This window comes from Pezoporus wallicus, unplaced genomic scaffold (genome assembly GCF_028554395.1).
Source record: "Pezoporus wallicus isolate ANWC-B61680 ecotype Strahan unplaced genomic scaffold, APGP_CSIRO_Pwel_v1 contig_4710, whole genome shotgun sequence".
NCBI classification, from domain to species: Eukaryota; Metazoa; Chordata; class Aves; order Psittaciformes; family Psittacidae; genus Pezoporus; species Pezoporus wallicus.
Window position 1 is genome coordinate 3276613 of NW_026640647.1, and position 19348 is coordinate 3295960.

The window sequence follows — 19348 nt, forward strand, 5'->3', positions numbered from 1 at the left end:
TTCGTAGATGCCTTAGAACAAAAGGGAAAAAGCAGGCGGTATGCTGGTAAGAACCTGCAATACAGGGAATATAAATATTCAGACAACTTTTGAACTTAATGCAGCAAACCAACCAACCTCAAACCAAGCACATGAATACGCTATTGCTTTTATTAAAAATAAAGCCCATTTCTGCATTTCTAACCATGAGAAAGCTTTCATTTCATCAATGAAACATGCCTTTGTAGGAAATACATTATCCAGGCCACAAAAGGTTACCACCTCTTTTGAGTGTAATTCCTTTTCTGAGTCTGTGAAGAAACGAAAACACAGAAGTTTTGAAAAACAAAGTTTATTTTTTTTATTATATAAAAAGGTCATGAACTGCACAGAGATGACTTCAGTCATCTTAAAAATATTATTCACTCATTTACATTTGGTAACTCCCAGTAATATGGAAGGAAGCAAGATGGGCTAACAACTGTCTACAATGTATGTATTTACATTCAATTGTAGTCTGCATGAACGATAATACTTTTAAATAAATGCACTGATTCAAAGAAATTCTGATTCAAGGTATATTTTAAGTACAAATAAAGTCTTCAAAACTTCAGTTCCTTGGATAAGACAAATTTTCATTTATTTTAATTTACAGATAAGTTAGCTCCAAAAGTCGCAAGAAATGTAAACATCAGATACCATGATAAAAATCTTAAGAACAACAACTTTGTCATAAAGTGCTGGCATGTATTTTCAGCTTTATTTTCCAGATGTTAAAAACAGAATACCAATGTATGAAGACTTTCACAAGCTTCCCAGTTGCAATTCCAGATCAGTAATGTCGTTTAAAATGTAACAATTTTATAAACACTTTTCTACCTTTACCTGCCACAGCTTTTGATATTTTCTTCCTTAAATGAAATTTAACTTCTCAGTATGTATAAAAGTTTGTATTTTTAATTTGCCCAGTTCAAACTGGACTCCATGCTGGTGGACAAAACAAAAGGTTAGACTCCACTAGGAAAAGCCAAGGCCTTCGAAAAGTAAGGGTATAAGGTACCTGAATGCAATTCAGCAACTGCCTCCGGCAAAGTCACTTTATATGTATTATCAGTATTACTGATAAAAAGTTACATGAGAAGTAATACAGAGGAGACTCAGTGTGGTTCATTTATACTTAGGCACCTGAGCTTCGTATGTGCTGAATATATTCTTTACTTCCTTTCACATGAGATTAAGTCTTGGATAACTTTTACTTCTTCTGACAAAGTAAGCTGAAATAGTCTTACATGCCTTACACCTCAGTGAACTTTTCATTTGTCAACATGAGTGTCACCCAAAATAAAGACAACAGTCCTGAATTCCCCCATGCTTTATGGTGATACTTTACATTGAAATCTCTTTGTAAAAAAAACCCTGTTCCTTCCTTGTGTGAAGAACGGTAAAATACAACCTTTTACCATTCCTTATGTTCACCTCACTCCTATGTTGTTCCAGAACCTCAACCTGCCTATTGACAAGCCCACAGGCACACTTCAGATTGTGATACTTTATTATTCAAAACAACCCAAATCCAAATCAAAGACAATTAAGTCTAAGCTCTGAGGAGTGGAAAATCCCATCAGTATTTTAAAGTGCTGCTTACTTTTAAACTATTTACAAGAGTTTTAATACATTCCCTACACAAAAAGACTTACAGCCTCAGTGTTACGATTAAGATTTTATCTTGTCAGTATTAGTTTCAGGCTGTTAAGGCATGATTGGTATTTGCTTAAAATTGACATAGCCATTATTTCCTCAGAGCCTAGAAACAGGAAGTGAAAAGGATACAATTAAAAACAAACAAAAAAAAACCTCACAAAACACAATAAAACCAATAAACAAACCAAATTTAAAGGCTTAAAACAATTATTAAGTAGTTTGTCTTTAAACACTAACACACTGCAGTCCATTTCTTAGAGCAGGCATGAAGCTAAATTATTATGGATAACAATATGTGACTGAAAGATGCACTGCACTTCTACATTACAGGGGCATAATGAAAAGCTTTTAATTGCAGCTTCACTGGCAAAACCAGTTATTTTCAGTTTATTCAGTTGATACTTTTAAGCCTTCAAGAGGCTTTTTGGCATGTTTGGTTGTGAGTTTTGTTTGTTTTTTTCCAGTTTGTTTGTTTGCTTGGCTGGGGGTTTTGCTTAAGATTAGGAATAGGTCAGTATAGGTAGATGATGCTATTTCAGAGGTTTTATGAAAGCACACTAGTTTATCAAATATTCAGATCAGCATGGGACCCTCATCCTCTCCAAATATAATTTACTGATAAGAAGCAACGGACCACTAGCTCAAGGACTGACAATCTACCCATTTTCTGTTCATCATTGCAGAAATACAACTCATTTTCCTGTTGGGAAACACACAGAGTATGCATTATAATTCCTAAGTGGACCAGATCAGTAAGGCAGAAACATTTCCTTAACTACTAATGATCCTAGAGAGAAAGTGGTTTTGCAAATGGCCCCAACAGATGTACTGTATTCCTAAAACATGCCTACTTCAGCTCCCATTTAAAGTGACGAGAATGGTCACAAGTAAGCCCAGTAGGACAGCTAGATTCCGTTCCCCAGCTTACACCAATTTCTTAAGGCTAGTCATGAAAGCTTGTATGTATTCAACCACTGTTTGGCAAAGCTCAAGCTGAAACAAACTCATCTTCAGGTTTTAGTTTGTTCACTTTGGCATGATTTTTGGACTAAAACTTGAAAAGTGCAAAAATATTTAATTAAATCTTCTAAAAAAAAATTCATTTTACTGGCGCAACCAACCCCAGTTTTTCAGGGGTTAAATCCATTGCCAGCAACGGACAGAAAAGGAAGCACCAGCATAAAAGAATCAAAGTGCATTTCTAGTATGCCAATGCTGCACAAATTGGCAAGCTATAATCCTATATTCACCACTGGAACAGATTATGCTAAATCCATTTTATAAAAGTCTGTATTACACATTAACATATGAAGTCTGTCATGAAGTCTTGGGGATACTGCAACGAATCATCAAAACGGAAACGTTTGGAGACCATACTGCTGTCCTCTGGAATGTTCTCTTTGTCTTCCTTGTTGCTGCAGGTACCATTACTACTAGATTTTACATTCCGCTCTTCTGACCATTTTGTGGTGTGTCCTGGCATTAGAGAAGAGCAGCAAGTTTCTTCAGGGCTACACAAGAGTATGAACTCCCCTTGCTGCAACCACAGATGAGAAAGACAGGCCTCTGCTGTGGGTCTTTGCCTTTGAAAGAGAAAAGGGTGAAGTTCCTTAAGTTAATTTCAGAAATACTGAAAACATATTTAAATAGCTCTGTCATGTTAAGAAATCTTATGCAGAATTGGCACTAAGGAGTTAATACTCCTGTTTTCCACCAGTACCACAGCTACTGCAAAACACATTAGACCCCACCATAGTTAAGTCTTGGCAACATGCATCTAAATTTTAGTTGACAGCCTTCCCTACTGCTGAATGTCAGAACCAGTAACTTTTCATCAGAACAAGGAACAGGTGTTTCTCAGCTGGTATTCATAGTCCATTGGAATGTTTTCAACACTGTCTATATTAATGTGCCTGAGCTTATGCTTTTGAAGTCCTATGTTTTATACAGACCATTGTAAATAGGTTAATGAATATTCAGTCATTAAGTTTTCAAGGAGGGCCAAATAACATGGTGTCATCAACACTATCCAACTTCAGCAGTGTTTTACTCTTGCTGTTTATGGGGCGTAAGCCCTTCTACAGTGTAGTTACTACCAAACAAAACACAAACTTTTTCCTTTAGATGACCTAGTATAGCGCTACTACAGTTTTCATCGTGTTCTGCACTGTTAAATTCCACAGAACCTGCTAGAAATGCAGCAGAGTCCGCTACTTGTCCTTAACTTTACCAGAACATGTGAATATTTTTTGGTCAGAGACCTGTAACTTTACAGAGCTGACTAGCTCAGGACACATTTTTCCTCTTAAGATTCAAGAAGGTATAGTCATCAAGAATCAGAATGGGGAGGAAGGTTATTGAGGATATAATGAAGACATCAAGATGCCCAGAAGCAAGAAAGCACGTAGAGTAGTGACTGTGACAATGTCAAACATCCTGCAGGTCCACACTAACATTTATCAAATCAAGTTCTTCATAATTGCTTCCCCCATGATACTATGGTTCTCAAGAATTATTCTAGATGTTGACAAACCCTCTATATGAGATGCCCAAACAGAAAGGACTCTTCAGATAATGAGTTTATATACAGTCTTTATTTCATCAAAGTAGGCACTTCATAGATAATACTGTCCCCTCCCACCAAAGAACCTCTTTCTCAACTAAATAACAGGAACACTCCTGCTTGCCCCAGGCTCTCTGAAGCAGAGGGACTACCCTCTCACCACAAATGACAATACTTAGGCACTATAATTGGTAGTGCCTGACCATGCCTAGTAAAACATGACTAACTGACTCCACTAAATACTATTCCCCCATATACATCTTTTAGGGTGGTGGTTTTTGGTGGTTTGATTTTGGGGGTTCAGGTTGGGGTTTTTTTTGGTTGGCTGCTTTTTACTACATTCGCTGCTGCAACAGCTAAAAAAAATCCAAATTTAACACAATGCAGCAAGTGCAGACATGGTTAATGTCTATAAAGTTACATAAGCATGCCTTACAAACAGAACCTTTGTACTTTTTATCAAGAACATTTTTTAAGAGACTGAACATGGCAGAACTATGTATTCTTGAAGACTGTTTGCTCAGTCAGAAGACTGCCAAGTTTGTTGGTTTTTTTTATAAAACGTATTAAAATAGAAAGATGCATTAAAGATAAGTCAGGAAACAAGAAAGCACAGCATCAAAGAGATTGCATTTTGTCTCTCCAAATTGCACAATAAAAGGTTAAATTATAGCCAAGAATGTGACCTTTCTAGAATATATTTCAGATTTGTTAGTAAGCTGTCCTTTGAATGAAAATATAAAGAAACTCAAATTACGAAGCTCAAAGCACAAGCCTGACTATAAGAAAAGCCAGACAGTGAACCAGAGATCATTTCCATACATTATGGAAAGGCATAAACCTACAGATAATCACCAGTGCATTGTGAAATGCTTGCCTGATCCCATCAGTGGTATTAAGGTCCCAAATTAACATTCATTTTTTCCTAGGTGCTCCACAAACATAAAAGGTAAGATTCTTGCCCAGGGGGGTTTGTTACTTACTCTGGATTTTTTATGAGGAGTTTTTGAATGAAGTCTTTGGCAGGCTGTGAAACTGATGAAAATGTTTCTTCTGAATAATCCACATTAACTTGAGATATATTAAGGTAAGTTTCTTGATTATCAGCTCCAACAAATGGAGATTCTTGTGTCAGCAGCATGTATGAAATTACACCTATGTTCCTGAGACAAAGAAAAACCACAATGAATAATCCTACTAGGACACCTAAACAATATACCCTATATATTTATTGTCCTGCAGATCTGACTTCCTGATGTATGCCACACTCAGGGAATTAGAAACATCATGCGACACCTCGGTTTTCTGTGTTTGAAGGACACACACACACAAGGAAAGCTATGTATGTATCTCAGTAAAAGGATTTCTGAAAATTGCTTGCTTTCAACACAACTTTTTCCTCCCACTGAGATTGCTAGGAAAAGGAAATATACTGCTTTTACACAGCCCACTCTTATGGGCAATTCTGGATGTTAGAACTGCAACAAGATAGATTTTCTAATTCACATGTAAATAAAACCTATCTTGCACTACAATTCTGGATGAAGTAACAATGACTGAGACTTAGTCAATCTTTCTGTATAAGTGACATCCCAGTTGTGTAACAATATCCTCGTGCTGAAATCTTTTTCCCCAAGAACATGAGCATGAGTACATCATCAAGTGATTTATTATATATCTTAGTTTCTTGACGAGTAATAAAAATGGGTTTGTGATCTGACAGATCAAACCTTAGCCCTCATTAGTGGGGAAACATGCATCCTGAGTTTGTCATTCTGAGTACAGCACCAATAGCTTGGTTGTGCATTTTTTCCAAAAAGCAAGCAAATAAATAAAAAACACCATTCACAAACAGATACAATTGCTGTTACGAACCGTGAACTTCAAGGAGTTGATTTTAGATCACAGCAACTTTTAAAACTTCATTATTTAGATGCTCAAAAATGTTTTAAGGAAAGATCTCAAAGGTAGCTTTACACTAACATAGCTCACAAAATTAATAGGCTACAAAAGTATACTTAATAAAGTTGTGGATTTGTCTCATTTTTTATGACACATTCTGCAGATACTGCTCTAAAGGTAAGAGGTAGAAAGTTAAAACAGTTATCATTTGTGTAGTAAAATTATTTAATGATACAAAAATGGGGAGGGAGGAGTGTCCAAGAGCAGTTGCTACCTGAAACAAGTCATCCAAGAGTAGCTAATGCCCAAAGTATACTATCCAATCAGTTATTTTTCCCTTGGAACAAATACCTAGACTCTGCATGCTTAGACACCACCTATATTCCCTACTAGGTGTGCAACAGACCCATATACAGTAATTCCTGTAAACCCGAAGTTACATCCTGAGGGCTCCTTCCCCTCCCAACTCGACCTCTTCTGGTCAACCCAACAGAAGTAACCCAGATAGAACTGCAGAGTTTGGATCTGGCTCCAGTCTGGATTGTTAAATGGTCACGACTACCTCAATAAAATGAATTATCATATACAACCTACCACATATCTGTAGCTGTGGTAATGGGATCGTAGTTTAAGATTTCTGGAGCTAGATAAAGAGATGGAGAGAATAAAAACACTTTAATGAATTTATTCAAGTGGCCTTGAATATTCAGACACTACATTTCTGGCAGGTATTCTGCCAACCATTATGAATCTAACCATGCAGTTTCAATAATCAAGTTTACTATTTTCAAGCCACAAGGTGGAAAAATGTTATTTCCATTTGATTAGAAACACTGATGCTTAATTGGTTCACACTAATAGGCACACTATTCTGTACATATTCCAAATCCCAAGATATTTTGTAATCAGATGCATGCACATAATACAGTCTTCTAACTGGTTTTCACGTGTACAGCTTTTCAAGGGGAATGCATAGACTTCAGCATGCTAACGCTGCAAAGCCAGATGACTAGGCCAATTTTAGGCTCAGTGGCTGTTAGCATATAGAATCATAGAATAGTTAGGGTTGGAAAGGACCTTAAGATAATCTAGTTCCAACCCCCCTGCCATGGGCAGGGACACCTCACACTAAACCATGTCACCCAAGGCTCTGTCCAACCTGGCCTTGAACACCGCCAGGGTTGGAGTATTCACAGCTTCCCTGGGCAACCCATTCCAGTGCCTCACCACCCTTACAGTAAAGAACTTCTTCTTTATATGCTAGGTAACAAGTTACTGACTACAGATTTAAGTGGTCTTGAAATTAAGCATAGGCAAATCATTAAGGAAATTGCCCCTTGGAGAGGGCCAAGTGCTACTGGCAATCTGTCCCTTTCCAAGGATTATTTTTATCTCATTAAATCATCATACTGAACAGCATTCCTCATTCAAAGAACATTTCTTTGTGCATGCTAATGTTAAATTCTTTTGATTAATGTTGAAATACAACAGCCAAAATTTCCTGTTGATTTAAGAGTCTGCATCACAGCAGCAGTAAATTCTTTAGCATGAAATTAGAGGTGCACTTGTTGATATAATTTGGTGGTTTTTCAAGTGGAAATATTTGTAGACTACTCTAAGAACAGCTCAGAACATGTTGCCTTGTCCTGTTGTTCTTTCTCCAGTAATGACTGATAAGTAGATAAGCACATTATATGAAGTCTTTCTGCTTTCTCAAAACCACACATCAGAGATTGTGAAGCAACTCTTCCATACCTAGATACTCTGTTGTTCCCATGATCTGCCGCAGTTCACCAGAATTCTCAAGCTTCCGAGACATACCAAAATCTACTATTTTGACATCACCAAGAGGATTGACACTGCTCAGCAAAATATTTTGAGGCTAGAACAGGAAAGATTTGATTCTCAATTAATTAAAACACAAGCTGCAAAAGTCACCAATGTACTAAATGACTTATCAATTTCTATTATGCAATACTTATTACTAAGTTTTAAAGAATTAATCACTAGTATATTTTTTCTCATCATTTTCTGTTACGTATTTAACAAATTATCACAATACTAAATCAAATATAAAGTACTAAAATAAAACCTCTGCTGCAGCCTCACCTTTAAATCCAGATGAACAATGTTGTTTTCATGCAAGCAGCGAAGTCCTTCAAGTATCTGTCTTATAAGTCTTACAATATCCCTTTCCCCAATTCTGTCATCCAGATCTGGGACACACAAGTCAAATATTTCTCCTCCAGCAGCACTGAAACACATTCAAGAACAGTTACATATTAAGTCTGAATTTTCAAACTTAAGTGAAGAAAAATTTTATGCATAGTACAAATGTATATAATATATATTCATTTTCTCAGAAAGGCTAAATACACACTTATGCCAAGACACACAATATAAGCACTTAGGAGGAAAAAAAAAAACCCAAAATTTTTTCCATTTGACCAGTTCCGTTAATAATTCAAAGCAAGAAAGCCCAGCAGTAGTCTGAATTTGCAAGTAAAAACCATTATTTTTCATTATGTGGCTGTGGTGTAAATGCATGAACTACAATACAGTGAACAGTCAGAGTTGTTGAAGGTTATTTCTGGAGTAGAAGGGAACTGTGTACTTGCCACCCTAGGTCCTGCCATTCTGATGGAAGACTAAAAATCAGAGAGGTACCAGGAAGCACATCTAGCATGCTGCTGCTGATTAAATGTGCAGTTGCCTAGTCAGTTAGCTCTTCCAGAACTCTGGCAGATACAGAATATTCAGAAATACAAGGACTCATCTCCATCACATTGAAATCTACCATTGCCACACTGACAACAAAGATGAGATTGACAAGCTCCATGTTTTTACACAGGATCTCAAGTATGTCTTCCTCAGAAAAAGGCTGTTGTTTGCTTATAAAACCCCCTACTATTACAGCATAAAGGAAGCGTGGAAATAACCATGTTGCATGTGGTTGGTTAGTTCTATACTCTGCCACAGAGTCAGCTGTTTCCTTTCGTGCTTGGTTTGACGTAATTACTCAGCCTGCTCTAACTACCTGGAGATACTCTCTTTCAAAGATAAAGAGCCGCCTCAAAATTACCAACCAATAAGCCTCAATTTTATTGTTCACAAAATGGTAAGTGTATAAAAAAGTTAGATAATGGACAACACGGATAAACACAGTCACTAATCTGCTGGAGCTATGCAAGCTATCAGTAATGCCTCTCCTTTTGCCTTTATGACAAAACATAAATGAGCAGTGGATGTCATTTACTTCAACTTTAGCACTGTTTTCAACACTGTTTCCCACAGTATTCTTGTGTCCAAGTTACTATGTTACAGACTGGATGGGTGGACATACAGATGACTAAAGAGCAAGAACAGCTCGGCTGCATAGGATTTGGGAGTCCTTACAGCCAGAAAGCTGAACGCAGCAAGAGTCAGCAGCACCTTGGGCTGTAGTAACTGCAGCAGAGCCGGCAGGCTGAGGCAAGTGACTCTCACTAGACCACAGCTAGAATGTAATACCCTGGTTTTGGCTCCCCAGTTCAGGGAAGATCTTAACAAGCAAATTCAGCATCAACTGAGAAAGCTAATAGAAAGATCACCAGATGACTTGTAGCACACATAATTACATATCTTCAGAAAAATAACCTAATAGAATCCTACACAATGCAAAACTTTGAACCTGCAGTTACAGCTCAGGAACAACCCAACACCACCAGGGACCATATGTAAGAGGAGAAACAGAGCTAGAAGGGATATACTTATTAACTATTTTATGAGCAAGAGACTCATTTCTTGCAATTCTTTTAAAGGACTGATTCAGAGTTCTGATAATGAGAAAACAAACAAACAAAAATATGTACTCTGCTACAGATGACAATCTAAAAGCATAATCAACCCTTTGCTTATTCCAATAGAACTAGGAACACTTACTGCAAGACCGAACGCTACTATAAGACAGACTATTAACATCACTGCAGCATAAGGAAGTTGCTTTACTACAGACCTTTAACAAGCAAGACAGCTGAGCTGAAACAGAAGCACGAAAACATTGTGGCTTCTATGTGAACTTGTAGTTGTTCTCAGTAAGAAGTTCAAAACTTGTCAGCTGGATTTTACATCTACATTATTTTACCCTTCTTGGAACAACAAACAGTATGTTAGGGATCGCCTAGTTCCAGCAAAAAAGCAAGCTAGATTCTATGGCAGATTTGAAGGAATTTATTATGGTGCATGCAGACCACCATTAACAGTTCTTCAAATACTTTGCATGAGAAACTTAAATCCTAGAGAGAGACTTCCTAAATAGTTTCACAAACTGCATTTTTGTTCCTTACATTACACACAAAGATTTACACATACAGGAAATATGATAGATAACTCGAATTCAAATTCAATCCCCCAGTTAAACCTGTTTTCAGAGCTAATGACAAGTGACAGGGACATCTAAACAGATACGGAATTTTGGAAGAAACAGCTCCAAAAGCCAAACACTTCTAAAACAACAAAACCACTACATTTAGAAGGTCAGAACCCACAAAAGAATTGTAATTTTTCAGACACCAGACAACCTCAAGTGGTGACTTGAGGTAAATTTCACAGAACATGGACATGCTCAGCTCTTAGCTTCTCTGAAATCTGTGTATTTAGTATCAATGGCTACTTTTGTGGGGGGGAGAGTGGGGCGATTTGATTTAAGATCAAAGCATCTGTGCACTTCCTAGATTCAAGAACACCCTCTCTGGCCAGCTTGCATAAAAATCTTTAGGACTAAAAACACGATTCCACCCTAGAGTTTGTATTCAGGTTTTCTATCAGGTTAGCCTGACCTGAATATTTATCACAGCTTTTTACAAAAATTCAGCTAACAGAAGAAAAAGTCTGCTCAAATTAAACAGGCAAGTTTTAATTAAAATTACCCACCTGAAGTATTTAAAGGCAGAAAAACTATTCCAATTTGAAACAGAATGGAATAGTCTATGAAGGCTGTGCAGGAGGAAAATGACTCTTTTCATTTTTAAAAAGCTTTTTGTAAAAAAAGCCTGAAAATCTTTCAGTCCATTTTTTAAATGTTTTGAGTGCAGAACTACTATACGTTTTGGTCTATTTTTTTTTTTAATGCCTTATTCCATATTGTTTGACATAACTCATTCGCTGTGGATGTAACAAAACACATATACACAACCAGATCCCAATTAACGCCAACTGATTCAACTCTTGCATTTACATGAAAATAAGTTCTACCAAAAAAGTCCCTAAGAGTTTATAAAGCATAACATAATGAAATATTAATACTGTGCTGTTGTAATTCTCTAGGTGTTCAGGCAACTCATGCAAAAACTAAAGAGTATATTGCCAGATTTGTAACTACAAATATGCAACATGGATGAAGGCATACTTACTATTCCAACACTAAGATGATTTCATTTGCTGTTTCATAGACTTCATGGAGATTAACTACGCGAGGATTAGATTTCATTAATTCAAGCACAGCTATTTCATGAAGAATCTCTGCTTTGCAATCTTGACCTCTTCTTCTTTTCTTTAAAAACTTAGCTGCATACTCTTGGCCTGTGGATTTAGCGATACATTTTCTAACCACAGCACATCTTCCTCTACAAAATAAAAGGGAAAACGTTAAGAGATATAAAAAGTATGTAAATTGCCATCAGGAATAAAAAAGCATGACAAATAACTGGAAACCAAGAAAAAATTTAACAGGGGAATGCCATGATTGGCCTGTTCTTACACTATTCCCTGAACATTCACATTCAGCCACTGTAGGAAAAAGCATACTAAGCTAGATGAAGCTTTAACAAGACCCAGTACAATTCCCTTTATATAGACTAGCTAAGATTAAATCAGAGTATGAGGTTACATGGTTATTCTCAATGTAGGATCACTGAATCCTAGAACAACCCAGGTTAGAAGGGACTTTTTGAGATCTCTAGCAAAATCTCCTGCTTAAAACATGGCTATATACGAGATTCTGCCAGGCTGCTCAGGACTTGCTTCAGACTGGAAATACTATATAAAAAACCATCTTCATCCACATTATCATATCTACAGGATACAGTAACAAACTAAGCAAAACCTTGTGAAATACAGAGGATAAACACAGAAAATAAAGCATATTTGTATGCTGTGGACAGGGGGAAGGTCTTTAGTGCAAGAACTTTTAAAGAAAGTGGATCATGCAATACTACTAAAAAAAACCCTAGGCATCTACAAAATGCTCAGAAACATCTTAACAGAAAGACACCAGTACTTGGCATTCTCTTCCTCAATTACAGTTAGTCTAAGTGTGCTGCTTTCTTTCCTAGCCAACTGTTTCGGTATGGAAACAAAAATGTATTTTGGCAAGGAAGTGTTTATAAGAGAAAACCACACTCTGTAGTTAAAACACCAAGCTGACCTTTAAAGAAAAAAAAATAGGGGAAAAAATGCAGTTTTTTAAGCCAAGTTATAAATTGAAAAAACAATGTTTTATAATCACAAGTTTTGCATTCCCAGAAATGTCTAGTTGCATACTTGCAAAGTGTTTTCAAATGATAAAACATGATTAAAAAAAAAACAACCCAAAACAAACAGAGCTTGAAGAGCTAAAATAAATTGCATAAAGTTCTAAAAACAGTTCTAAAACTGTGTACAAAGAACAAGATCTACACTTCTGGGCTGGTTTTTTTAAAGGCTTTTCCATGCATATTTTTTGTTACCACAGCATAAAAACAAACTTTATGAAGAAGCGCAGTATGAGCTATCTGAGCTGAGCTAATTTCAACTAAATTAGCTCCTTTAGTAGAAAGGACTATGTTGCCCTGCAGGGCTTTGCCCTTCTGGTGCAAAAACACCCCAATCCCTAAAAGGAACATATTACAGAATCATGGAATGGTTGGGGTTGGAAAGAACCTTAAGATCATCCAGTTCAAACCCCCTGCCATAGGCAGAGATGCCTCACTCTAGACCATGTCACCCAAGGCTCTGTCAAACTCAGCCTTGAACACTGCCAGGGATGGCACGTTCACAACTTCCTTGGGCAACCCATTCCAGTGCCTTACCACCCTCATAGTAAAGAACTTCTTTGTATGTAACCTAAATTTCCCCTGTTTTAGCTTAAACCCATTGCCCCTTGTCCTACTGCTATAGTCTCTGATGAAAAAAAAAAGTCATGTCTGGCTTTTTTAGAGAAAAAACTGTAGACTTCAGTATTTAATGAAAAAAGGTAGGAGCATGTCATGAAAAATGAGATTTCCATTTGCAAAAAAACATGTGAAATACCGTTTGTGCAAACTGACACAATCAGAAATATATTCAACAAAACAACTTCTTGCTATCATTTATTTCAGTCTCAGTTATAGGATTTGTCCTTTTTTAAAGCACTGAATTTATAAAGTTAACTTCTGAAGTCAGAAGCAAAAGTAATTTAAGAGGTGAAAGCTATTTGCAGCTTGGTACATTCACATTCTTGATTTTAGCAACTATCTGTAAGGCTGGAAAGGCCAAGTTATTTCTCAATTGTGAAAAATTGTTAAACCAGCTTATTACTGCAGATCATTTTAACTTATTGAGCCGAATTTCGCAATATAGCCAAGTATAGGATACTCCCCCACAGCTTACATTCTTGTTTTAACATCACATCACCCTATCAACCACAAAAGTGTCTCTAAAATTAAAAAAGTTCATGAGAACAGTGAGATAAGTTTCTGCATATCTTCCTTCTAGCTGCTCTGAGTGTAACAGCTTTAAAGGGTCAGCAGTATCTTCAGATCAATCATGTAAGAATTTCCACTTCTTTGTACTGCATTTGTAGTGTGCCAATTACTAAGATAAAATTATTAGACAAAAAATATTGCTTTAGAGTAGTGGAATTTCCCCAGAAATGCAAAATGTCGTATCTGAGGTGCTGCACTGAAGCATGCAAAGAAGGCCTCACTCCTCCTTGCCTGCAAAGTAACTCCTTAACCATCACACACTTTATAGCCCAATTTTATGAGATAAAAAACAATTTCAAGTTGTTTTGATATCCCAAGTTAGAAACCACAGAAATTCAACTACTTCAAAAGAAGCCAAGCCATCCACATACTGGGGATAAAAACTACTTAACCCACTAAACAGAACCTGCCTGCTTTATGAGTCAGTCTTAAATACCAAAGGACCTAAAAGATAAGGGTGTGGGAGGAAGAAATGGGACTTGGGAGGCTTAAGTAGAGAAGAACAAAAGAACCATTTACTAAGTAATACGAAGAGGAAAAAGAAAATTGCAAGTGAAAAGAAAAAGCATGTTAAATCTTTTGGGGAAGCTACAAAGGTGGATTTTACATCACTTAAACAGTTGTAAATACTTGCAAAATTAAAAAAAAAAAAACCACAAAAAAACACAGACATTGTTAGGCCAGGAAAAGTCAAACGTATGCTTGGAAAACATACTGCTCTGCTTGTGTTTCTTTAGATTTCGGCACTTATTTTCTTATGCCCGATTTTGCATGTACAGAAACTTTTAAAGACTCCATTTTGGAATCCACACAAAATCAATACTTTTGTTTGCTTTAGAAATCATCTCACAGGTTGCATAATCTGAAAATCCAGCTGCTTGAGAATACTGGAGCACAGAGGATGGTGCATATAAACTGCTTCTGCAGAGCCCACAACTTAAAACTAGAGCTGTCAGAGGGGTAAGAAAATAGAAAAGTTAAGGGCTGCAAGGTGCATTTTTATAGAAGTGCATCAGATAAAGCACATGCTACGAGAAGACAAACAAGCAAAACCCCAAGAGAGCAATGAAGGCTGAAGATCTTAAAAATCATATGCAGAGGAGCATCTCTACTGACAAAATGAGCTGCAGGTACCAAAGATTGCTATGTAGCACAGCAAGGCACAAGAACTGCGAGACTGAGCCATGCCACTTCTGTTCAAGGAGCTTGAAAACACAACCATGGTATTACGTTTGCATGGCTTTGCACCCAATTCAGTGAGTATTTTCAAGGTATGAATTATCCCAGTGACCTCAAAAACACATTGACTCAGATGTCTGAAACTGTACCATAAATACCAACAGGTCTTTTTTTTTCCTTTGGCTTTATTTCCTGTTTTGCTATTGCAAACATGAGCAAGGGAAATAGGCTGCAAAACCACTCTGAAGCAGCAGGTTGTTAGAAACTTAGACTTAACTGCTGGAGGGTGAAAGGGGGAGAGAAGAGGTCTTTGTTTGCTGGACTTCAAAAAAAAATAAAAATAAAAATAAAAAAAAATCAACCTACAACCAACTCACAATCCCCATTCTTTTCTTACAGTATTACCCTATGTTATCTCTTCTTTAGTTTATGTACCTGGAATGCAGTTTGTGACTAGACAGGGAAACAAAGGAACATAATCCCAGATCTACATTCCTATGAGAACAGGCTAAATCTAACATGGAAAAGGCTGGCAATTTACATCTCAGAGTATCTTTTCCTGGTCCCCAGAGAACCTGTTGAATATTGCAAAGAAGGGAATAAGGAAGAAGAGAGACATACTTCATTCCCCATCTACTACCATAAAAGCTTGGCAGAAAAGGTCTCTCATTGGACAAATAATTCTCTTGCAACAGAAACTCCTCTTACTAAAATAAACAGAACTAACCTCACCTTCCCAGCTCTTTTGATTCGAGCATATAAAAATTGTGGAAATTGTCTGTCTTGATCTGTGTGTTCAGAGATGTGGCTAACAAGCCAGGAAGGCTTTTATTCTCCAACTTCCTCCTTGACATGGTCAGGAACAGGTCTCCCGCTTCTACCAGTCACCTGTTAAAGCAAAACAATTCAGTTTTGGGTGTTCCATAATTTCAGCACAGGAAAGTATGCAGATATTAGAGTTTAGGTCTGTCAGACTAGAAAAGCTTTGTTTAGTAGTGACCTGAAAACACCATATTTAACCTCTGTAAAAATAAAATCTGAAAGGAACAGTAATCAAGACATGCTAAGAAAATGAACTTATTTGTGTTTAATTATTTTAACTTTTCAGAGGAGTCAGTTCCCCCCCCCTCCCTGGACCATATCCGTAATATATTAGGCACAAGCTTCAGTTCTAGTGAAAATGCTAATAACTATTTAGCTGTTAATGATATGTACTTTTTTTTTAAGCTTCCTGAAAATAAGTTTTAAATCTCCCTTGGATTCTTGGTAACTTCCAGCAATTCCTTTAAATTCACACTTTTCACTGGTATTGCTAGGGGACTTAACCAAAACTCCTTCCCTTTTGTTCTTTGTAACACAGCAGGAACAGCTAACCAAAGAGGGGAAAAAAAGGAGGGTTGTTTTTTTTTTTTCCATTGAGAAGACTCACATTCTTATTAAACTCACTCAGAGCTCATCTAAACTTCAGTTTAACACTAGATTATTTGTCAGAAAGCAGCATGAATGGACAACATCCTCTTTGCAAATTCAGATCATTTAGAACCAAATGATGTAGTAATCTTGATTAAATTACCTTAATAAACCAGTAGAACAGCACATTATGGAGATATACCCACCCACACTATTTCTACTACTGTTAAAAAAAGTAAGACTACTGGGTTTTGGCATTCACATTCATAGGCCTAAAGCACTGCTTCAGGCAAAATGCAAAAGCAAGACAAAGAAGGGTTACTGAAGGATAACCAAAGTCTTAATTAATGGCTTATTTTAAGTTACTATGTAAGTTTACCTTTATTAGTGATGGAAAAGAAATCACACGCAAGTTACAGTTCAGATACAGTTAACAAGCTTACAGAAATACACTTTCAGTCTTCACATGACAGAAGTGAAGCATCAGAAACTTCTGGGGGGAGCACTCAAACTAGTTATGATTCAAATATAATCCAGCATCCATCAAGCACTGTTCAAATTACCACTTCTTGGAACACGGACATTCATATTCAAACTATTTGGGATTTAAATCATGATTCATGCTTTAGCAGGAGACCAAAAAGAAGCCAACACACAAAACCCCCACGGAGTTCAAGAATATCTTCAAAGTAGCACATGAGATGCATGAAACAGTTTCTTATAAACAAATATACATTCCATTTTCCCCAGTTATATGGCAGCTTATCGTGTAAGAGACCGATTCAGGTGCCTGAAATTTTACATGACTCTCCTCAGAGCTGTACTCACTAAACAGTTTATCAGTTAAAGTTATCTTGTTACTGCAGTACTTTAGCATAAAGTGATTTATATATATTAGACATTGACCTAATCGATTAAGAGCTTGCTATTATCAAATGTACTATGTAAGATAACACTTTCAATCATTCTCCTTGAAGAGTGACTATTAAGGAGAGCTACTGTCTTATGTTGAATTGAGTTTGTTTCTCTGGTAAGGCACGCTATCTCCTCTTTATAGCTTGGTATCATTAATAATAGAGGAAAAACATATAGCAGGCAGAAAAACACAGTCAGACACATAATCTATTCAAGAGAACTAGATCTAACTTCAAATCCGGTTAGCTATGAAAAATGGCACAAGCTCTAATACATTGACCATTTCCAAAATTGAAAGGGACACCTGCGCTGTTGCACACTGTACCATGTACTTGAGTAACAAACATCAGAAGCACGGATCTCACTGAAATTTGCAAGCTTCCCATTGAAGAGGAAACCTCCCCCTGAGCTACCTTTAGCTGGGCAGAAAGTCACTTCAATTAACTATTCCAGAGGTCAAGCCCTTGCTCCGGACTAGGAACACGTTCAGCGAAGAAGGACGTCGGAAAGAGCAGCACCAGGGCACGACGCGCCGCTGCAGGGCCCGCACCTCCCCGGGTGTGACGGGTGGCAGGCACCCAGCACCAGGCAACCCGCCGGGGCCGCTGAGCCCTGTGGCAACCTGCGCGGCCGCCCACCGGAGCGGGTCTGAAGGAACCGGAGCGGGTCTGAAGGACCGCAGCGCTCCCTCGCCTCCGCCTTGCCCTACTCTGCTACCGCACAGAGAGCCCTGCGCGGACTGGCCGCGGCCGAGTGCGGGACATCAGGCGGGACGCGGCCTGGGGTACCCCAACCCTACCCACAGGCACCCCCGCTACCGCTGTCCGGGGAGAGAGCGAGCGGCCGGGAGAGGCAGCACGAAGCTCCCACCGCCCACTGAACGCACCACCGGACCCGCCCGCCTTCACCCGCGGCAGCCGAGGCCGGGAACCGCAGCGCCGGCTCGGGCACACTCACCTCCCGCCACAGGGCTCACAGAAGCCCCTCACGGAGCTGGAACCGCAGGCGCCGCCAGGGCCCCCGCCTCGCCACAGCCCAGCCCAGCCCAGCCCGGCGCGGCCCCCTCCCTACTAACCGCCGCACCCGCACAGCCGGCGTTTGAAAAGCGCAGCCCGGGAGATGTGGCTGCCCCGGCAGCGCCCGCCCACCTCGGCCGCAAAGAGCCAATCCGCGCCCGCCGGGGCCAGCCTTCTGCACGGCGATTGGTGGATTCCCCCCGCCCCCCCCGCCCGGCTGCCCTCGCCCCTCGAAGGCAGCCGGGGCGGGGCGGGCCGGGCCGGGCGCGGGCAAGGGGTGAGGGAGGTGCAGGTGTGCCCGCTGCCTCCCCCGAGTGCCTTCGTGCGAGCTGAGGGGGCAGCGCCGGCGCGGTTCCTCCGCCACCTCCCGCGGTGCTGGGAGCCGCGGCCTTGCGTGACCTCGCTGGGGCTCGCTCCCCAGGGTGCAGGGCCCCGCCGGCCGGTTGCCTGGTGGGGACCGTGGGCTGACGGCGCCTCCGGGGCAGCTGTGGCAGAGCCATTTTGTTTCGCCACCTCAGAGAGCGCGGGGTGCAGAGAGCCGCCGGGTTGGGCGAGGTGCAGCGATAGTATCTGCTAGTCCCAGCACCGCAGCGAGGGCTACCGGCGTGCGCTGCACAGGGGGAAGCGCAAGGTGCGCGGGGTGCGATGGTGCTGAGGGCAGCTGCACCGCGCCAGCCCCGCGAAGTCTGCAGCGCATCCTTTCGCTTCTGGTCTAGCGCAGCTGAGGATGTGACAAAGAGCCCACAGCCGCAGTGACAAACCGTGTGTGCGCTTACCAGCACTGACTGATGCGGATGGGCTTTTTATGTAATGTTCATGGCGCAGCCCGCAAGGTCCCGAACGACCGTATTGCTGTCTGGGACCAGTGAACACAGATATACCAGCACGCACATCTGCACATGCATGTTCAAACGGGAACAAACCTACTTTTTGGTACTTTTATTACAAGTACAGAGCCTGGTTTTGACAATTTTCCATGCACC

The 19348-nt window shown here is 39.4% G+C and overlaps 1 protein-coding gene across 1 annotated transcript; it reads right to left on the bottom strand.

Moving 5' to 3' along the window:
• Nucleotides 1-2763: 2763 nt before the first annotated feature.
• On the bottom strand, nucleotides 2764-15939 carry STK17B (serine/threonine kinase 17b). The gene is made up of 7 exons (XM_057419864.1): nucleotides 15757-15939; nucleotides 11536-11748; nucleotides 8255-8399; nucleotides 7901-8027; nucleotides 6740-6788; nucleotides 5227-5406; nucleotides 2764-3263 (listed from the first exon to the last, which is right to left on the bottom strand). Exons 1-7 carry the CDS (start codon nucleotides 15876-15878, stop codon nucleotides 2981-2983), a joined length of 1119 nt encoding a protein of 372 aa, XP_057275847.1. The 5' UTR covers nucleotides 15879-15939; the 3' UTR covers nucleotides 2764-2980.
• Nucleotides 15940-19348: the final 3409 nt, after the last annotated feature.

Excerpts from the sequence above, each read along its gene's own strand:
- STK17B (XM_057419864.1), bottom strand. The coding sequence starts at position 15,878 with ATGTCAAGGAGGAAGTTGGAGAATAAAAGCCTTCCTGGCTTGTTAGCC. Across the intron at positions 8,400-11,535 it reads ATCATCTTAGTGTTGGAATA|TGCTGCTGGAGGAGAAATAT; the intron begins GTAAGTATGCCT and ends AATGTGTTTCAG. Across the intron at positions 5,407-6,739 it reads ACCACAGCTACAGATATGTG|GAACATAGGTGTAATTTCAT; the intron begins GTAGGTTGTATA and ends TCTTTGTCTCAG.